The sequence below is a fragment of the Necator americanus genome, chromosome I (assembly GCF_031761385.1).
Source record: "Necator americanus strain Aroian chromosome I, whole genome shotgun sequence".
NCBI classification, from domain to species: domain Eukaryota; kingdom Metazoa; phylum Nematoda; class Chromadorea; order Rhabditida; family Ancylostomatidae; genus Necator; species Necator americanus.
In genome coordinates, this window is record NC_087371.1 from 2884195 (window position 1) to 2904024 (window position 19830).

At 39.5% G+C, this 19830-nt stretch overlaps 2 protein-coding genes across 6 annotated transcripts; both read right to left on the reverse strand.

Annotated features, from left to right (window-relative positions):
• Positions 1-721: 721 nt before the first annotated feature.
• RB195_004303 (uncharacterized protein) lies at positions 722-1698 on the reverse strand (the record flags this gene model as incomplete). Of its 2 annotated transcripts, none has more annotated exons than XM_064182080.1 (6): positions 722-821; positions 880-937; positions 1049-1161; positions 1225-1324; positions 1380-1533; positions 1600-1698. In XM_064182080.1, the coding sequence occupies 6 exons, from the start codon at positions 1696-1698 to the stop codon at positions 722-724; spliced, it is 624 nt and encodes a 207-aa protein (XP_064033346.1). The 2 variants fall into 2 exon arrangements, with proteins under 2 accessions (XP_064033346.1, XP_064033347.1); XM_064182079.1 differs by having other exon boundaries at positions 1600-1680.
• A 403-nt stretch (positions 1699-2101) lies between these two features.
• RB195_004304 (uncharacterized protein) lies at positions 2102-18380 on the reverse strand (the record flags this gene model as incomplete). Of its 4 annotated transcripts, XM_064182084.1 has the most annotated exons (41): positions 2102-2255; positions 2314-2414; positions 2471-2575; positions 5159-5197; positions 5271-5360; positions 5413-5545; positions 5603-5704; positions 5875-5970; positions 6033-6149; positions 6207-6306; positions 6471-6546; positions 6621-6840; positions 7373-7437; positions 7491-7682; positions 7771-7936; positions 7995-8119; positions 8170-8286; positions 8349-8427; positions 8481-8570; positions 9780-9875; positions 9933-10060; positions 10127-10321; positions 12346-12384; positions 12458-12547; positions 12600-12732; positions 12790-12891; positions 13004-13099; positions 13168-13284; positions 13337-13436; positions 13587-13662; positions 13737-13956; positions 14027-14091; positions 14171-14362; positions 14460-14628; positions 14693-14817; positions 14882-14998; positions 15103-15181; positions 15232-15321; positions 17822-17917; positions 17975-18102; positions 18180-18380. In XM_064182084.1, the coding sequence occupies 41 exons, from the start codon at positions 18378-18380 to the stop codon at positions 2102-2104; spliced, it is 4821 nt and encodes a 1606-aa protein (XP_064033348.1). The 4 variants fall into 4 exon arrangements, with proteins under 4 accessions (XP_064033348.1, XP_064033349.1, XP_064033350.1 ...); XM_064182082.1 differs by lacking the exons at positions 2102-2255; positions 2314-2414; positions 2471-2575; ... (17 more) ...; positions 17975-18102; positions 18180-18380 and adding an exon at positions 10735-10785 and having other exon boundaries at positions 5132-5197; XM_064182083.1 differs by lacking the exons at positions 2102-2255; positions 2314-2414; positions 2471-2575; ... (17 more) ...; positions 9933-10060; positions 10127-10321 and having other exon boundaries at positions 12319-12384.
• Positions 18381-19830: the final 1450 nt, after the last annotated feature.

Genomic DNA, 19830 nt, shown 5'->3' on the forward strand with positions numbered 1-19830 from the left:
TGCTAGTAATCACGAGACAAGTCACGACGGAATAGTTACGATACCCATTTAACATTCACTTCAGTTCTTTTTTCTAAATAAATTCTTTCGAATTACGCAAAACCCAAGATTTTTTTGACGACATTCTGAACTCTAAGTTTTCTTATATTTTTTCTTTTTTTGTCTCCAACACTTTCCATTCATATACCGTTTTCGTCTTCGGTGGGTTTTATTTTCATGTGATGTTGCTTTTACTTCGCAGTCTTCATGTCTCCAAGCAAACGTAGACAGTAGCTTAATATCTGGAAAATTGCTACTACCTATTATATTTTGGACGTGTGTGGCGCAGTCGGTTAGAGGTAGCGTCGTAACGGAGCGTCCTGGAGCCTCTTAGCGACTGCTCTACACCCACTCTACACCACTGGATTTGACTTAGCAAAGAGATGTTTCCAGACTATATCTCTGTGAAAGTTCGCCACACAGCTTCAATCACCTTATTCTGGTTATGGTGCATTGCATTTATGATTTTCCTCAAGTTTTTTCAGTATGTGTTGTTAGTTGAATTTCCTGTGAATTCCACAAATATCGAATACGCTACTCTAGCCCATATTGTAGTCTGTACATTGGATCCACGTAACCGTCGTTGATGTGCATAAGAACTTTTGAGGACGTACTGTGATTTCACATTAAAAGACTTTTTTTGACGTTAATGCTCAATTCAATTTTTATTTTCTGAGAGAAATTAACAAAATCCACATTCTTTCGGGCAAAGCTCTTTTTTGTAAGTGTCTGACAGCCAAGGATTTTTACAGAAATTCATCGTTTCTTCGAGATGTTTGCATCTAAAAATGAAGACGTAATAGAAATGCAGTCGGGGAAAAAAGTGAATGTTGTCCTTACAGGTCGTCACTCTTGCAATCAATTGGCTGGGGCTGAGGATATGACGTATCACTAGAAACTGTAATAAGTGTTCTTGTGAATAGTAATCAGTCAAGGATGATCACAAAGTATATTATTACAAATTCATACCGCTCTGGCCTTTGTAGTCACATGTACAATGAAAACGCACCGATACGATAGTCCAATTTAACTCGAGTTGCGTAGAACCTATTATACGTTATTACTGGAACAATATGATAGCTTGACACTAATGTAACTCCAATATCTTCCGGGGCACAGAATCTAAATTAATTTCTATTACAAAACATGTTTTGATGCATTAATAGAAAAAAAAAAGATGAGTACCTGTAGCCAGTAAGACGCTGATCAGCATGTGTTTTAATCTCTACTCCCCAGTACGTGCATCCATCGACAGCAAGACCTTGTGAAAGATACGCGATTTTGACTTAAATTCGTGATCCTTCCGGTGCCTACAACATATTTTATATGAACTGGATTACTCCAATAATAAAATTCGTAACAGAGTACCTTAATCCAGTAGTTGCAAATAGACATATCTTCTCGTGCTATCTGTCCGGCATCAACATCTCCAACCTGGTCGACCAAAGTTTGATACTCGGTTTTTGCTTCAAGCACATCTCCACAACCGGCGGGCTAAAACTTCACATTACTGCAAACTTTGAAAATTCAACAGTAACACAGAGTATAGATGAGACCTACTTTCTCATTACATAGGTCACCTCCATATCCGCTAGGGCAAACACATTTCGAACAATTTCGAGGGTGAGGGAAACCACCCATCTCACATCGTGCAGACATATATGGATTGCATTTGTCTGAAATGTTGCGTTTTTGCGTATCATACCAAAATCAAGCTATGCAATCATATTAATTTAATGGGCAGCATGCCACGAACCTGAGGTGAGTTGGTGCGGATTTCAGGTGGAGTATCCGTATACGGGATCGTAGATTAAAGAAAGGGAGGTGATTCCGTCTCTTTCTTCCTTATTGCCGTAAAAAAATAGCCTGGAAGATACGTCTTCGAGCGTTCCGGCGCGCTATTTTCTACAACGAGTTCGATCGGAGCGCGCCAGCCGTGTGTGCACGCCGCATCTTCCGGACCGTTTTTTTTACGTCAGATAGCAAGAAATGGACGGAATCACCCACCTCTCCATAGTCTACAATCCCGTATACGAATACTCCACCTGAAAACCGTACCACCTCAGATTCGTGGGGTGATGCTTATAATCATGCCTAAGCAGTCGTAGTGTGTGTTCAACATAAGCAGCTCGTAGAAAGAAATGAACGGTGAGCCGAGTGTTTCCGCATATTTTGGATCATTTGGGACCATTGTAGGGTCTCCATTTGCTGATGCACTGAAAAAAGTTGTTTTGCACTAAGTGCAAACGAGGATCACGCAGGAAACCTTCAAACCTAGTGGTTCCATAGTGCATTATACTTCCGTAGTCATAGGTGATTCCATAGTTTTTATTAGTCTCTGTGCTTTCTTTTACAAATTGATCCAGCCAGGAACGCTACAATCACAATTTTTTCTTATCAAATATTATAGTTGAAGGATTATCGCCCTGACCTTAACATTGTGCGCGTTGAAGGTGATGAATTTGTCGCGATCATGTCTTGACTGTGTATGCCATAAGCCAAGCGCATGACCGATCTCGTGTGCAGCAATAGCTACCTGCAAATACATCATCAGGATAGTTGAAACAAAAAAATCCATTAGTTTTCTTTAATTTATATTAATAATCTGTAAATTCCTCCCTGAGAAAAAAGACAAATGTATTGCTTTTTCACAGAGGAACTTAACTTCTTACCGTATCACACCCGTATCCCAGCGACAAAGGTTGCACAATGTTTAATTTGCCAACATAAGACCAACATCCATCTGCTCTCAACAAATGAATCCTATTCGGAGCTGAAATTAGTTGTTCGTATTCAGAAGTACTGAGCAATATCGATGTGACCATCCCTATACCTCTACTATTCCATCGGAAATCAATACATGTGTCTTTTTCCCATAGTTTTGTCGCCTTTTCAAAGATTCTTTGGATCCGATAATCTGAGCACATAGATCGTTCATTACCTTTTGTAACCGCTATCGAAAACCCACTTCGATGTCAAACCTGCACTACTATGAAAGTGATAATTAACTCCAGTTGACCATATTGTATGAGGATAGCGATGATCACGGAACGCCTGACGTTTTGTTCGATTACTTCCATCGATGTCCTCCATAATTTCTTTGGCTTGTCGACTAATATGAAGGATTTTTTAACAAGACTTACTCCAGTAGAAGAGAAAAACAAAAATATTTGTACTGACAGTGTTGGAACGATATCACCTTGGAACAGCAGTCCTTCAACTGGAGTTTTAGCATTGACCTCCATTATCGAATCGCCTCCGATTTGAACGTGATCTTTTTTGATGTGAACCATTTTCTAATAATGTTTTCCTTTGTAATGACCCTTCCCTCTATGTTTCCACTACGTTCACTGCTTCTTACATTACCTTCAATAGTGATTGAAGTCGGGCTTTTCGCTTCGGAGAAAGAACTAACTTGGGCATTAGCTTTTCCTCCAAGTTTTTGAATATTTTATGGATTTTATACAGAGCAGTGGTGTTCAAACCCTAAACGATGAGCCTTTCTCAACGCTATGTTTTCACTTAAACGGTGACAGATTCTATGAAAAGGAGAAAAGTCAAAAATTATTCTTTACCATCTTGATCCTGCTAAGTGCATCTTTTATCTTCTGTCCGAAATTATTGAAATGGCCACAGTTTGCGTACAGAGCCAACAACAGAAACAGTAAAAGAACCCGCATCCTAAAACTACGAATTTTGATTTTGTTAAACGAAATGAAGAGAATTTTAGCATCAAAGCGTAACTCAATGACTTAAGGCAACTGAATCTCATATTTATGCAGTTTTGTTAAAGATATAGCATTTACAATTGAGTCGAATTATTTGCACAGTTACGAATGTTAAAACACATGGATCTAACATACTGGTGTTTCTTTTTGTCATTATTTCTTTTTGTGAAATCTACAGATTAATTGTTTATTGAAGAATAACTTACAGTAGATCACAATGAAAATTGTCGAATAGTTGTTCACTCCACACGAAATTACACGAGAGGGAAAAATCACTAGTCCTTGCATGGATATCTTTGACGAAAGTCGCTGTTCTCTATACAGTGGAAGGAGCAGCGTTTGGATTTGCTCATCTTGCACCCAAAGAACTATTTATAGTTGATATGAGCAAGCATTCTTCAGATCTTAATTATTCGCTGACTAAAAAAAAATGAACTTTTCAAATGCCTTTGGTTAATTTTGAACTTTTCGATATACAGTCAGTCGCACTCTTTGTGCAGACAATTCTTAGCCTTCTACCTTTCTTGCCAGTAGAGTATAACTCAACTACAGTAACTACTATCTGCCAGAGAGTTTTATTGGCTACAAAACAACTGTTTGCTTAGCTGCTTCTGTTCTTGCATTTTGCGAACGTCTATGTCGCAACATACACGTTTTGAACAAAGTAGAGCGATGTTTTTGTGCACCCCGACGGGCTGCTGCGTAATAGCGGGGGCGCCTTATTCGATTTGTTTAGTTCTGGCGGCTAATTGTGTAATTTCATCGTTCACTTTTTTCACCTCATCCTTCCCATTTCCTATATTCACTTCGTTTCTTTTTCTTTCGTTCACTCTTTCTGTTGCAAATGTGCACGCTATGCCTCCAAAATGAGCTGTTTATTCAGATGTTTTCCAATTTCCAAACCATCCATTATATCGATAGTCCGATTTAAGCAAACAGCCAAGATTGTTAGCAAACTTTTGCATTTTGGATGTAGCATCTTAGGGAATGATGACTTGTTCTGGATGAGGCATTTGAGAGGATATATCATAAATGATCTGACTTTCCAGGCTCTGACGGAGGCGATGACGCCGAAACGTTAACCGCAATAAAGTTTGTTAACAATCTTGGCTGTTGCTTAAATTGGACTATCGACAAGATACAATCTCTATGCCAAGATTCAAGGGAAGTCGAACTTTTGCATATCCATTATATTTCAAACAGAACTTGCTAATGAATGTTGAGCAAATCACCACTACTACCTCTGGGCATAATAATAGTTTTTGCACTCTTTCCTAACTTTATTTCAATCACGCGATCCATTAAAACTTTCCAAGACACGAGCACAATTCATGCAGAATTGTCTAGTCGCAGGAGAAGCTTTCTTAAGCTGTCCATTTCAGATTCAATACCCTTTGTAGGAAGCTGAATTTGTCAACTTCTCCGTCAATCTGAAAGTGAAAAAAACCAGTACCGGAGTTACATATTTTATTCAACGCTGGAACAAATGTGATAATAAGGTACCTGCTTAGATAAGGGCTTGCCTTGACCGTGACCAGCTTTGTGTTCAATACAGAATAAAAGAGGGTTTGTTTGGTTAGGATGCTTTTTGGCCTGAGATAAAATTGAAATCTATTACATGCTTCGCAGACATTTATGCACTCACCAATTCATACAAGGTTGCGGCGTACTTCAGAGTATGGCTTGGAACCACGCGATCATCGTGGTCCGCTGTCAACATCAGAGTAGACGGCCATTGTCCATCAACGGGGAATCGAATGTTGTGAAGAGGTGAATACCTTACAATTGACCTCTTCAACTGCAATTTTTAAGACTCAAATTGTGGGTGGACTCACTTGTATATAAACTCAAAATCATTCTTGACATCTGGGTTACCGTATTCGTATATCCAGTCGGCTCCTCTTGTGAATTTGTGAAAGCGCAACATATCGAGAAGGCTAAAGTTTTTCACAGTAAAAGTTAGGAGATTTTGCTTCTGCTTCCATTGATTTATAGGAATTCGGAAGCTCTATAATTGAAGATTATAAGGTATTCCACATTGTGATTCAACGAAAATCTATTTCAAAGTTAAAAATAGTTCTTTACTAAAGAACTGAAGACCTCATACCCCACTTCCCCTATCACAGCTCCGTAAAGATCAGGACGCTGCTGCGCACACGCAGCCACGAGGAGGCCTCCGTTAGAACCACCTTGAATGGCTAATCTGCAGCAAAATAGTAGTTTTAATGGTATCAGGTACAATAGAAAGGAAACAATAATGTTCACCTTTTATTGCTTGTATAGTTGTTGTTGATAAGATACTCAGCAGCAGCAATGAAATCATCGAAAACATTTTGTTTATGCTCTCTCATCCCATTTTTATGCCAGATTTCACCATACTCTCTTGAACATTCATATTCGAGAAACAAACAAAAAAGAAAACTGACGAACTCCACTTACCCTCCACCTCGGATGTTCGCTACTGCTATGATGCCCTTGAAATATTTCAGAAACAAAATGTTTGAAGAAGAAAAATCCGGCATCAAGGGAATGCCGAAACCTGTGAAATTCAATTCAGTTCATAGAAATTTCTCGCCTTCCTTTAAGTGTTTTATGATTACATTCCTTGGAGATGTGACAGTAACAAAAGAAAGAAAACATGCGATTCCTTGATTTTTCGGAATGTGTTCCAAAAAATTTTTCGGAATGTGAAAAAAAGATTACCTCCATAACCTATCAACAAAGTGGGGTTTTCACCGTTCCGTGATATTTTCTTCATTGAAATGATATACATCGGAATCTAGAAATAACGTCAATAATTTATGTAAAAATTGATCACCACAAAAGGTCAATTGGCCACAAATGATCAAATACCTTGGTATTGTCTTTGCTTTCATAAAACACCTGCTGCACAGCAAATTCCTCTCCACTTATACCTTCCACGCGAGTGCGTCGTAATTCCTCCAGTAACGGAACATTTTTCTTGCCCATTAGTTCAAAGTTGATTTTATAAATGATCCCAGGAATAATGAAGGACGTAAATTCGAAAAACACTTCTGTGCGTGATTTCTTAGCAACGATGTCGTATACTAACCTTAAGAGCAGCGATTTACAATTTTCGAATGGGGTGGATTTCATAGCGAAAGTGTTAGACTTTGGGTAGTAGATTACGGAACCCAGTGTGGTTTTCCTCGTCTTTTCCTAATCGTCGTAAGAAACGTCATGGAATACATTGTTTCTTGCATACGATTTCAGCTGCAATATGCCACCGTTGTGAACGCACTTCGAAGTGCGAGCTGTCGAATATCAATAGTGTTTCCCAATCGGTCTGTTCAAGGAAGAACAGACTGATTAGGAAAGGGGGCCGGAATGTGTACATGAAAGCGCGTTCTAACATACCTCGTAGGAACTAAAGCGGTCCTCATGCCGTTTCCTTCTATGTTTAGGGAAAGATGAGCGGAACCATCCTGAGTACTGCAATCTACTATCCGAACTTTACGTTTTTGCTATAGGTTTCGCATCCCGTAAAAATGCTGATGCGCCTTTAAACAACCCTGAACTGGAAGGAATGTATGAACATCTGCCCATTTTCTGGCAAGGGAAAAAATAATAGTTGAAATCTTGACCCAGGTTCCAATGGCAGACCGTGTAGTCGGAGACCAGTTGCAAGATCATGAATATAAAGAGTATTCTGGAAGAAGCACAACGTCTTTACGCAAGTAAATCTTCGCTTACTCTGCGCACCTTGACATCCTCTATGTATGTGAGAATCAGACGATTATTTGCCGCTGCAAAAGCTGATTCCATTCTATGTTGTTTATGTTCCGGAACGACATCCCACGTAGATCCATTCTTGAGGGAGACACGGATCAATTTATAGTTGGGTGCTTCCCGGTTTGTCAATATCAGCATCGACTCCTTATCATGGTCAACATACTAAAAGCAGAAGGGATGGAAGGACCATTGCAGTACTGTGAAATATGAGTAACTCGTAATCAAAATGCTAAGGTAGGTAGTTACCTACTTGATAAAGAGCATCCATTTTGTCGAGTAAAGGTTTTGGATCGATTTTTTCAGTGTATCCTTTGTTTTCTTTAAAATTTGATAAGTCGTAATAATATATAGCGTTACTAAATCCTCGTGAAATGTATATGATCAGAAATTTCCCATCCTCCGTAACCTCTGCTTGACTATGAGAAATTCAGTATTAAATCCACATTTCTTGAGAAACAACTTAAAAGAACATACATAGAATCATCGGGGTGATCTTTTCTGTCGTAAACAAGCACATCCTTTCTATAATCGGTTCCCATACGATGGAAAAAGAGTGAATGGAATTCATGCTTCTCTACTGATGTACCTCTCGTGTCAGCCTTGAAAAAAGAGAGCTAATTCAGAATGTCTATCTAAGAAATTCCCATACCTTGTGGAAGGGAAATCGGCTATAGAAAATACCACTATTGTCTTTTAACCACGCCAGTTTTGAGTGTCTCACTCCATGGATGACGTCGTCCAGATCGTTCTTGTCAGCACCGCGAAACTGGAAGATAACCGAATAATCCGGAAAAACCAGAACCAGTAGAGGGAAAAATATCATTTAACTTTTACGGTAACCCAATCGCTGCCGTTTTCACTCAATTCGTAGGCGAGAAGTGACCCATCTATGGTCCATTCTGTTTGCCTGTAAGTAGAAGTGCACAAATAGGCCATAAAAAAAGGCTGCTCATACCTTACCCCAGGGATACAGTGCCATCCGCAGATATTTCGTTTGGATCCAGGAATACTTCCCCTTTATCTTTGGTTGATATCTGTCGATGGATGACGCTGAAACGGTATGTTTTGTTATGTCGACAGATGTTGCAGTTGCTTACTCGGTAATTCTTCGTCAGAAAGCGAAAAGAACTGCTTTTTTTCGTTTTCTTGGCAACCTGGTTGATTTTGCTTAGTATTATATTCATGATCATTACACATATTATCAATCAATAGAGGAAAAGAAATCAATTGAATTGATATGAAGAGATCTATCTATCCGGTTTATTTCAAAATCTGGAAAATGTCAAAAAAAAACAGCTGTTTGCTGAATTTCTGGCGGCTATAAACTAGACGACCAGACTCGGGTATAATTTAGTGAGGATATATATGGTGGAAAAAAATGCGAGAAAAGTGAGGCTGTGGTTAAATATCTTCAAAGTGAACGTTGTCCTGGTAATTCTGTTACCACATTCATATGCACGTTAGGATTTCGTTATTTTCAAAATTTGCCGGAATTATTACGCTTCAGATTGATTGAAAGACTTTCTCTCAAACCTATAAAAGATTTGTTACGAAATTTTCTGACGGATTTCTTTAGAATTTCAGCGGCTCTCAAACCTAGAGAAGACTTAGCACGGAATTTTTTGGGAGAATCTTATCAGAATTTCAATTTCGGCAGTATTCCTATTTTTGAGGTTTAAAGAGACCTAGCTTTTCGAGATAAGATACATATTACCTTTCTTGATTATTCGCTCTAATTTCCGAGTCTTAGTGCCTATGCTAAATGTGTCAGTCCAGGAAGTTGTTACTGTATTTCAACACTCTCTTCCTTCAAAATCAGCAAATTCTCGGTTTCCAATGGTTACCGATCATTTTCGACATATGTAAAACTTAATAATTCTTCGTTACACTTCTGAGAAGAATCGGGACACAAAATTTGTCATTTTGTTTCTGAGTTCCCGTTTTCCCTTTGGAAAAACTTCCAGACGCATACGCAGTAGAGGAAACCAGATTTCTGTGGAAATCACCGCAAATTGTCGGGTTCCTAACAAAAAGGAAGAGGATACTTTGCACTAAATCGCTATTTTTATCCAGTACTACTATCTCTCATTTAGAGAGTGAACAAAATTGCGTGGTATTCCGTTATTAGAACGTTTCGGGAAATGCTCTATGGAAGTTGCATCCGGTAACGCGAACCACTACAATCAAAAGTATTTAGGGAGTGGACAGATGATCACTGGAATTTCAACTTTTGAATTAGTCGATATTGTGAGAACTTACTCTTGATTTTGCAAGCCAGTATTGTAGTCGTAGTAGTAAAAGTTTCCATGCTTTGATGGAAGGCCGTATCGCTCATGATCCATAAGTTTGGTGAGCCTGGATAATTTCAGAATAAGGGTTGAAAGGCAGTTCATAAGGCTAATCCTTGCAAACCTTTTCATTATCTGCTCACGACTAGGCGCTTGAGCTATGAATGGTTTCGAAATCGCATTCAGCTCGTCTACAAATCTATGTGTTTCTGGTGAGTATGGATCTTCTAGCCAACGGTATGGATCAGCAACCTAGAGAAGTACATTTAGACTAAAAGCAAAAGAACAAACAATCAAATTCATCAATAACCACAACACCTTTGTGCCAAAGAAGTCATCAAAGATGTTGTTGTTGCGTCGAGCAGCAGGATATGTGTTCGGAGAGATCTGGATCGAATCAGGTGTTGTTGCATTTCTTGAGGCAGCTAGTAGCTTCCCAAGGAGTATCAGTACGAAAAATCTCGACATAGTCAGAAGTCCAGCATAAGTCATTGAGAAGGATTGATTCACTCTCTGCAAAAATGTAAACTTCTCTGGGTGTCAAGAAGTTGTGTTCAGGAAAAAACTGGGCGGAATATGAAGGAAACTGGTTGGTTAGGAAAGATCATCGCACAATTATTTCTCACGGATCAACTTTCCTAAGCAAAGAGTTTAAGCGTCAGCTGCTGTCTTAAATGAACGCACAACTATATGATTCATGCTTCAAAGTTACCTAGCGTTGGAAAACCACCGCGAGAGTTGATTTATAGCAGCAAGAAATGACCTCACAGCATTGGAGCCGAACGTTGTCAGAACATTTCGGTATATGATGCAATAGCACGTAAACGATTGCGTAAAAAACAGTTACTCTATCACGTTCGGAGACCTCTGCAAACTTAACAGTGGTGTGCAGCTAGTGGCTATGGTCGGATCCGAGGCAGGATTACCCTAAGTTCCCACCAAGCAGAGATCTTCTGTGGATCCGTTAGAAGTACCATGAAGCGTAGCACGATGATCGAAAATTCTGATTCGGTCTACAGTCTGTCTTGGCGGAGCAATGGCAACGAATGACACACTTACTGAAAAGCCACGAACCTTTGAATGACGATTTTGTTCGATCAACATCAACGAATCTTTTTAGTGGAAGAAGATGCAGGCAGAGTCATCAAATTCTGCTTTCAGCCTGTCTTGGCGGAGCAATAGCCACACCATCCCAGACCATCCAGACGACCCACATTGGAAGAACTTGCTGGTCCTATGGCTGTATCGAGGAAAAGGTGTACAGGATGCTACAGGGAAAAATTAAAAAAAAAGAAGAATCATGATTTGCCCTTAAGAATGCTCGAAAGGTCAATGCTATGTAGATGTAGCCAGTATTATAAACAACTATGCGTTCACTGTTTCAATAAGCACAAAAAGTGTTTGAATTAGCTATTTTCCAGTATGAATAAGTCAATTTTGAGAACAGATTTTTGTTGCTCACGATATTTACAGCATCATAGGGCCACTATTAATACTATCCCTTAAATATGTCAAGAAGTTACTAAAAGGGAAGAAAAAAAAGACAGTTGAAAAGAAAACTGAAAAATACCGCACCCGTAGGTTGTATTTTCATCAAAATGGTAAGCAATAGCTGTCATCTGGAATTTCTCGTTCTCTTTTTTTTTACCTTCCCTCTCAAGCGACTATCTCGTTCTATAACCGAAATATCCGAAATATAATTTGATACGACAAGGATTGATACTAAGCAGCTAAATTTTCCGAAAATGATTCTTATAGTTTCTCCTAAGACGAGAGTTTGAAGAGAAAGGAAGGGGTCCTTGTGAAATAACTAGACAGAAATTATGAAGAATTCCACTTTTCTCGGACTCAGGTGACGTTCCTGAATTCTGTAGAAGTTGTAAAGCTCTCGAATTGGAGGGAATCCCCAATTTCCGCCTCATTTCTCATCGGAAGAACTCCGACTTTCGGGAATCTTTTGCTGAGTGCAGCCGCTTCAGAAGGCTTTGCGACAACATTGCGTATTATACTTTACCTGAGTCTGAAAATTTGTCAGAGCAGTCGATAACTAATGATCGTCTTGCATCCGTACAGCTTATCCAGTCATTGTTAAAAATAGTGTAGCATTCTGCACCCCCACGTAGACGGGCTGGTATCGCAATAGCGGAGGCATCTCATCCAGTCCGTCTGGTTCTGACTGCCTTCTTTTTTGTTTCATTTCTCACTCTCTGTCTCATCTTTTGTATCTGTGGTTTATTTTGTTGCGAATGTGTGAATTTTTATGTTTCTAAGGGAAATTGTTCATTCACCAGTTTAGGAGTTCCTGAAGGTCAAATTTTCCGTTTTTTAATGGCAAATTTGCTCATAAATACTGCGCAGACCTCTACTTTTACCTCGGTGCTTATTGACTATTTTGTTTTCATTCTTTGTCGACGTTGCTTGCTTTAATCATACGATTCAAAGATCTTTTCAGGACAATAAGTACACAATTCATGCAATTGTTTGGTAGTTTGGTCGCAGCAGCACTTTTCTTATGTTGCCCATTCCATATACAGTACCATTTGTAGGAAGCTGTACTTGTCAATTTCGTCGTTGATCTGAAATTGAAAAAAGAGCTGTTGTAGTGGCATGCTTTACTAAACACTAAAGTAAAATGTGGTAATAACGTACCCTTTTAGATAAGGGTTTTCCTTGACCGTGACCAGCTTTGCGTTCAATTCGGAATAAAAGAGGGTTGGTTTGGTTAGGATGCTTTTTGACCTGGGATAAAATTTAAATCAATTACATGCCTCGCAAGCATTTATGCACTCACCAATTCATACAAGGTTGCGGCGTACTTCAGAGTATGACTTGGAACCACGCGATCATCGTGGTCCGCTGTCAACATCAGAGTAGACGGCCATTGTCCATCAACGGGGAATCGAATGTTGTGAAGAGGTGAATACCTTACAATTGACCTCCTCAACTGCAAATTTTGAGAGCCAAGTCGTGGGTAAACTCACTTGTATATAAACTCAAAATCACTCTTGACATCTGGGTTACCATATTCGGGTATCCATGCAGCTCCATTTGTAAATTTGTGGAATCGCAGCATGTCGAGAACGCTAAAGTATTCCACAAAAAAAGTTAGGATTTTTTGCTCTTGCGTTCATTGATCTGTAGAAATAGGAAAAAATGTGGATAATTCTAAGGATTTTATAAATGAAGACCTCATACCTTACACCACCTATCACAGCTCCGTAAAGGTCAGGACGCTGCTGTGAACACGCAGCTACGAGGAGACCTCCGTTAGAGCCACCGTAAATGGCTAATCTGCTTGGTTTACGGAATCATATTTTTAATAGGTTGAGGTACAACAGAAAAAAGCCAGCAAAATTCACCTTTTACTGCTTGTGTAGTTATTGTTGATAAGATATTCAGCAGCAGCAATGAAATCATCGAAAACATTTTGTTTATGCTCTCTCATCCCGCTTTCATGCCAGGTTTCACCATACTCTCTTGAACATTCCTATTCGGCATGAAAAAAGAGAACTGTCGAATCCGACTTACCCTCCACCTCGGATGTTCGCTACTGCTATGATGCCCTTGAAATATTTCAAAAACAGGATGTAAGAAGATGAGAATCGCGGCATTAAGGGAATGCCGAAACCTGTGAAATTCAATTCAGTTCATGGGATTTTCTCGCTTTCTCTTAAGTGTTTTATAATTACATTCCAGTGATTAGAGATGTGACAGTAACAAAAAAGAGGGCAATTCCTTCGTTGATTTTTCGGAATATGTTCCATGAAAAAAAGATTACCTCCATAACCTATCAACAAAGTGGGGTTTTCACTGTTCCGTGATATTTTCTTCATTGAAATGATATACATCGGAATCTAGAAATAACGTCAATAATCTATGTAAAAATTGATCACCACAAATAGTCAGTTGGCCACAAATGATCAAATACCTTGGTATTGTCTTTGCTTTCATAAAACACCTGCTGCACAGCAAATTCCTCTCCATTTATACCTTCTACGTGAATGCATCGTAATTCCTCCAGTAACGGAACATTTTTCTTGTCCATTAGTTCGAAGTTGATTTTATAAATGATTCCAGGAATAGTGAAGGAGTTGAATTCGAAAAACACTTCGCTGCGCGATTTTTTGGCAACGATTCTGGATACTGACCTTAAACAAAACGAAATTAGCAGCATTCGTTCCTTATTCGAAAGGAAAAGATGATTGTCGAAATCTTGACCCAGTTTCCAATGGCAAAGTGTGTAATCGGAGACCAGTCGCAAGATCATGAATATGTAAAGTATGCTGAAATAAATGTAATTTAATTTGTACTGTATACATGTTTAGGGAATTAAACTTTTCACACGAGTGACACTATTCGCACCTTGACGTCCTCTATGTATGTCAAAAACAGATAATTATTCGCAGCTGCGAAAGCAGATTCCATTCTATGATGTTTATGTTCCGGAACGACGTCCCACACAGATCCATTTTTGAGGGAGATACGGATCAATTTAAACTTAGGTGCTTCTCGGTTCGTCATTATCAGCATGGAGTCCTCATCATGGTCAATATACTGAAAGAAAGAGGATAGAGAGTTGTGAGATTGTTGTAATCCTATAAAACAGACATGAGCAATACGTAATCAATCTGCTAAGGTATTTGTTAATTACCAGATATTTAGCATCCATTTTGTCGAATAAAGGTTTCGGAGTGATCTTTCCAACGTTCCCCTTGTTCACTTTGAAAGTTGATAAGTCGTAATAATATAGTGCGTTGTAAAGGCCTCCATGAGAAGCGGAGATAATTAGATATTTTCCATCCTCCGACGTCTTTGCAAAGCTATAAGGAGTCTAATATCGAGTCGGCTTCCAATTCTCTTTAGCAGTATCATCAAGAAGCTTACATGAAATCATCGGGGTGATCTTTTCTGTCGTAAACATGCACATCCTTTCTATAATCGGTTCCCATACGATGAAAATAGAGAGAGTGGAATTCATTCTTCTCTGTTGATGAACCTTTCGTGTTGGTCTTGAAAAAAAGATGGCTATTCGACTTTCTTGCTCACGAATACCTCTGTCAAAAATTAGTGAACCTTGTGGAAGGGATATCGGCTGTAAAAAATACCACTATTGTCTTTTAACCACGCTAGTTGTGAATGTCTTACTCCATCGATGATTTCTTCCAAATCTTTCTTGTCAGCACCGCGAAACTGGAAGATGAATAAATGAATAATCTGAGTTGAATGTAAAAATTCTAGATTATTAAGTAGAATGGCAACGCTGATGTGCTTCGTAGGATCAACCGTCGTTTAACCTTTACGGTAACCCAATCGCTGCCGTTTTCGCTCAAGCCGTAGGCGAGTATTGACCCATCTATGGTCCATTTTGTTGGTCTGTGAATAAAAGTTCTGAAATATTCAATAAAAACGTTGCTCATTCTTACCCCATTGATACAGTGCCATCCACAGATATTTCATTTGGATCCAAGAAGACCTCGCCTTCATCTTTGGTTGATTTCTGTCGGTAGATAACGCTGAAATGGTATGCTATATTTGTTATGTCGGAAGATATTGCTGTTTCATTCCTTAACAGAAAACGAGAAGAACGTGTACACAATTTCTTCTTTTTTCTTTTCTTTTGAAACTTGGTGGATTTTGCCCTAATTGAAATGGATATAAATAGACTTATGATGATAAGATCTATCTGCCTGGCCTTCCGTTTTGAAGTCTGGAACACTGTTACAAATCTGTCGCTACTCGCATCGCTCATTTGATCAAAGTTGGCTGGGAGCATTACTATGCCGCGCTCGGTCCACAAATGCGCGCGTTCTTACCAGCGAGATGGCGCAATAGGCTGCTTTCTCTTGCGAAGCTCCGCCCACTACATCGAAGTGCCGATTTCACCGGCCTCTGTCTGTTTCTATTTTAATTTCGCAATGATCTCGTGGTACAATCGGCTTGGTTAATTCGGCATGCAATATTTGCCTCTTGTGCATGCAGTGGTGTTGTATTGTGTATTGCGGTTTGAATGAAATATTGTGCACGTGCATAGCACGTTCTGGGAAGGCAAAATAAGCTAGGGAAGATCGAAGTGAATCACAATGTAACAGGGAGAGCCATGCTGTCGCTATAAGCTTTGGTGGCTCGCGGCGAGGGCTAGATGGCATGATCCACACAATACACTTTCCTCCTTTGAGTAGTTTCTATATGAATTTCCACCCATTGCAATTGCATTGCACGATATCATAGTTTGCAGTAACAGGCAAAATAATAAACAATGATGCAATATTGGGCAGGAGAAGATTCAAGATAGACAGGCGGCCCAAGGCAAGAGGCGGGAAGCACCCAGGTAGCGTAGATGGAAAGTGGGCGCAGTTGCATTGACCAATGGACCTTGACCATTAACCTCTTAACACGAGACAGAACTCCGAGTCGAAAAGTTACCAGCGGCTACAAACTAAAAAAACCGGGTTCAGAGATAATTGAGCCTTGAGGAGATATCAAATATAGTGCAAGCAATATGAGGAGAAATGAGGCCCTGGTTATACATCTGCATAGTGGACGTTTTCCTGGACATTTTTTTTATCACGCTCGTATGCATATTTGGGTTTAGAGCTTTTTAGAATCTGGCGGAAGTGGCACTCTTCCGGTTGGTCCAAAGACTTGCTTCCCCAGCTGGAGATTCAGCACAGAATTTCATCAGAGGACTGTTTGTTTTGGCAGTCTTCCTATTTAAGGGGCTTAAAAACTCCTGTTTTTTTCGGGATCAGATGCACAACTTCCCCTTCTTCATTTTTTACTGCAGCTCTAAGCAGCCCTAAGCGACCTCTGCTATACCAAAATGTTTAGAGTAACATCTAATGTGTATATACTTAACTATTGCCTCATTTTTCTCGCATTTTGTTTGCATCAAATGTCTCATATGAACTAGGCGCGGTTAGCTCTGAGTTTGATCCACTAATCTGTGGAGAAAAAACGAATGTAAACGCCTTTTCTCCATTTTTTTTTTGCCGGAGAATTGCCGTGCTTACTGTAACTCTTTCCATAATAACGATCAAGCAGGTCTCAGATCCGAGTATTTGTAGGGATTTGTAGATTTTAGATCTGTATCTCCTTCGGACCGTCACTGACATAAATATGGTTATGGATTGCGCTTTAAAAATATGTACCAGCTAATATCTAGTCGGGATGGGTGGCAGATTAAATAAGAGGAGAACATACAAATAAGCATCATGTTCAAAAACACAGAAAAATTTGTTGACCTCTGGAGGTTCCGAAATTTGTTGGGCTCCAGTGGTTGTGAATCCCCTCCGACGTATGTGAACTTTTTCATTGTACGTCTGAGAAGAATAATCACATAAAATTCGTCTTTTTTTCTTTGATTTTTGATTTTGACTTTTGGAAAAAAAATCTAGGCAGATACGTAATAGAGAAAACCAGAATTTTCTGGAAGTGACCATCTTTTCTCTAAACAAAAAGAAAGCGGCTACTTTGAACATCTAATAATCACAGCAGTATACGTAATACGCTATTTATTCACTCGGATAATCTACCTAGAGATTCCCAGTAAAATTGCGCGTTTGTCCGTTACCAGAGAATTTACTTCAAGACAACACAGGCACAAGAAAGTGGTGAATAAGGAGTCACCATCACCTTATTGATGAGAAATCCACTTTTTGATGAAACCCCGAATTCTAAATGCGCGTTGCCAGATCGATCTGTATCGGCGTAGAAGTTATCACAACGACTGTGTCCGGCTAAGCGGGCAAAAAGTGTTTCTGATTGGGGCAGAACGGAGGCAGGAGGCAGTGTTAGTGAGGAACCGAAAGACCGAACGTTGCGGCAGATGCGTCGCGTTCTCCCGGTTCAACACACCTGCTATATGTAACAACTTGCTAACATAATGAAATTGCTCTATTTTACTTCTGTGTGGTACAGGAAAACTGGCACTGGCAACGAACAAAAGTGTTTATGGAGCTAAAAGATGACGACGAATTTGTAACATTTCACATGATTGAATTTGTAAGAACTCACTCTTGATTTTGCAAACCGGTATTGTGGCTGTAGTAGTAAAAACTTCCATGCTTTGATGGAGGGCTATACCGCTCATAGTTCACAAGTTTGGTTAGCCTGAGTGAAGGTCGATGAGAGGATAAATAATAGTTTATGAATCTACTCCTTGCCTACCGTGTCTTTATCTGCTCACGATTATGCGCCTGAGCTAAGAATGGTTCGGAAATTCCATTTAGCTCATCCACAAATCTTCTTGTCTCCGGTAAGTCTGGATCTTCCAGCCAACGGTACGGATCAGAAACCTAAGAAACACAATACAAGAAGAAATACAATAGAGCAGAAGCAAAAGAACGAAACTAAGGATCAATATCCACAACACCTTTGTGCCGTGGAAGTCATCAAAAGTGGTGTCGTCTCGTCGGGCCGTAGGATAGGTATCCGGGGAGATGTGGATCGAAACGGGAGTTGTATTTGTTGAAGCTGCTATTCGCTTTGCAAAAAGCACAAAGACGACAGAATTCGAAAAAATAAGAAGTCGAATATAATTCACTGAGAAGAAATGATTTACTTTCTTTAGCATGGTGAACTTCTCAGAATGCTAATAATTTATGTTCAGAAGTAATCGCCATTGGGGAAAAAAGATTGGGCGGAACTTAAACGAAACCGGTTCTGGTTTAAGTATTCTGCAGCGATAACGTTTTCCAAACAAATGGTTGATGATTCAAGGACTGTGCTATAGTTGCTATATTTTGTAACAGTTCCAGTGACCTTGCCGACCTGAAACAGAACGGATTCAGAACATTTTCGTATATGCGTAAGCGGTGCACACCGCGTAAACGGTTACGTTCAGGGCACCTCAGGGTTACACGTTTATGATTAGAGACTCCTACAAACTTTACGTTATAGTGCAGCTTGCAACTGTCCTCGAACTCAAGATCAGAATTAAGCCAAGTTCTCATCGGAACATATCAAGCACATTTTCTGTGGATTGGTCACAAACACGACGGAGTACAGGCAAAGAATTAATCATACTTGATCGAACTATGATTCATCTCAGTGGAGGAATGACGACCGATGGACATGTATACCTTGAAAGAACGTTTCATTGTATAAAAGTTAAAAGAATCCCATTCCCTGGGAGAAGACGAAGGCGGCAATTTTCTTGACTGGTATTTTTGAGTGAAAGTAATCACTAAGATCCATACCATAATGGTAAACATTTCGCAAGTGAGAAAAGTTGATAAATAAAATTCTAGCGTCTAAGCAACGTTTTTCAGATTTTTCGCATTTTTGTACGAACACTTTACAATCAGAGTGTCAGCTTGAAATTATGTTTTATTGGGTTAAAACAGAAGTTTTTTCTTGAGAATTCTGAAAAAAAACTGCAAAATATTTGGAGTAGAGCATTTTTCAGAGGTGCGTGTTGGAGACGACCCACGTTGTTCAACTCCTGAGATGTCCTCAAGCCCTATGACTCAAAAATTTGTCCACTCAAATGTTTCTTTCCTGATGAGATTGTTCGATTTTGTTTTTGCTGCGTGAACACAGTCACTAACGTGTTTAAGTTGCCCGTAAATGTGCGAATCATTTCTTTTGCGGTATATTTGGGGAGTCTGTGACCGCTTATTTTAGTTTGTGTTTCCCACTGTCACCTCTAGTTGATACTACATAGATTTCAACAGCAAAATCCGCATTTTAGTACTCCCATGAGGTTCTTGTAACAGTGGTTTTCTATAGTAAACGATGAGGGAACCCACAGCACGAGTTTGAATGCCGGGTATAGCTCCTTGGCTTTTTACGTGCCGGCCAGCTCCGGATTGTACAGTAGCAACGACTGAAATACTGCGAAGCTACGACATAAACTCCTCTCAAAAGATTTAGGAATTAATTTCAAGGATTTTTCATCATTCTGGGTGGAAATATGGTTATAGATGCATATGGAGTGTTCATGAATCCCCGTACGTTTGTTAAAGGCATCACCCAACGAATTCTGAGGTGCTGCCGATTTCATGTGGAGTATTCGTATGCGA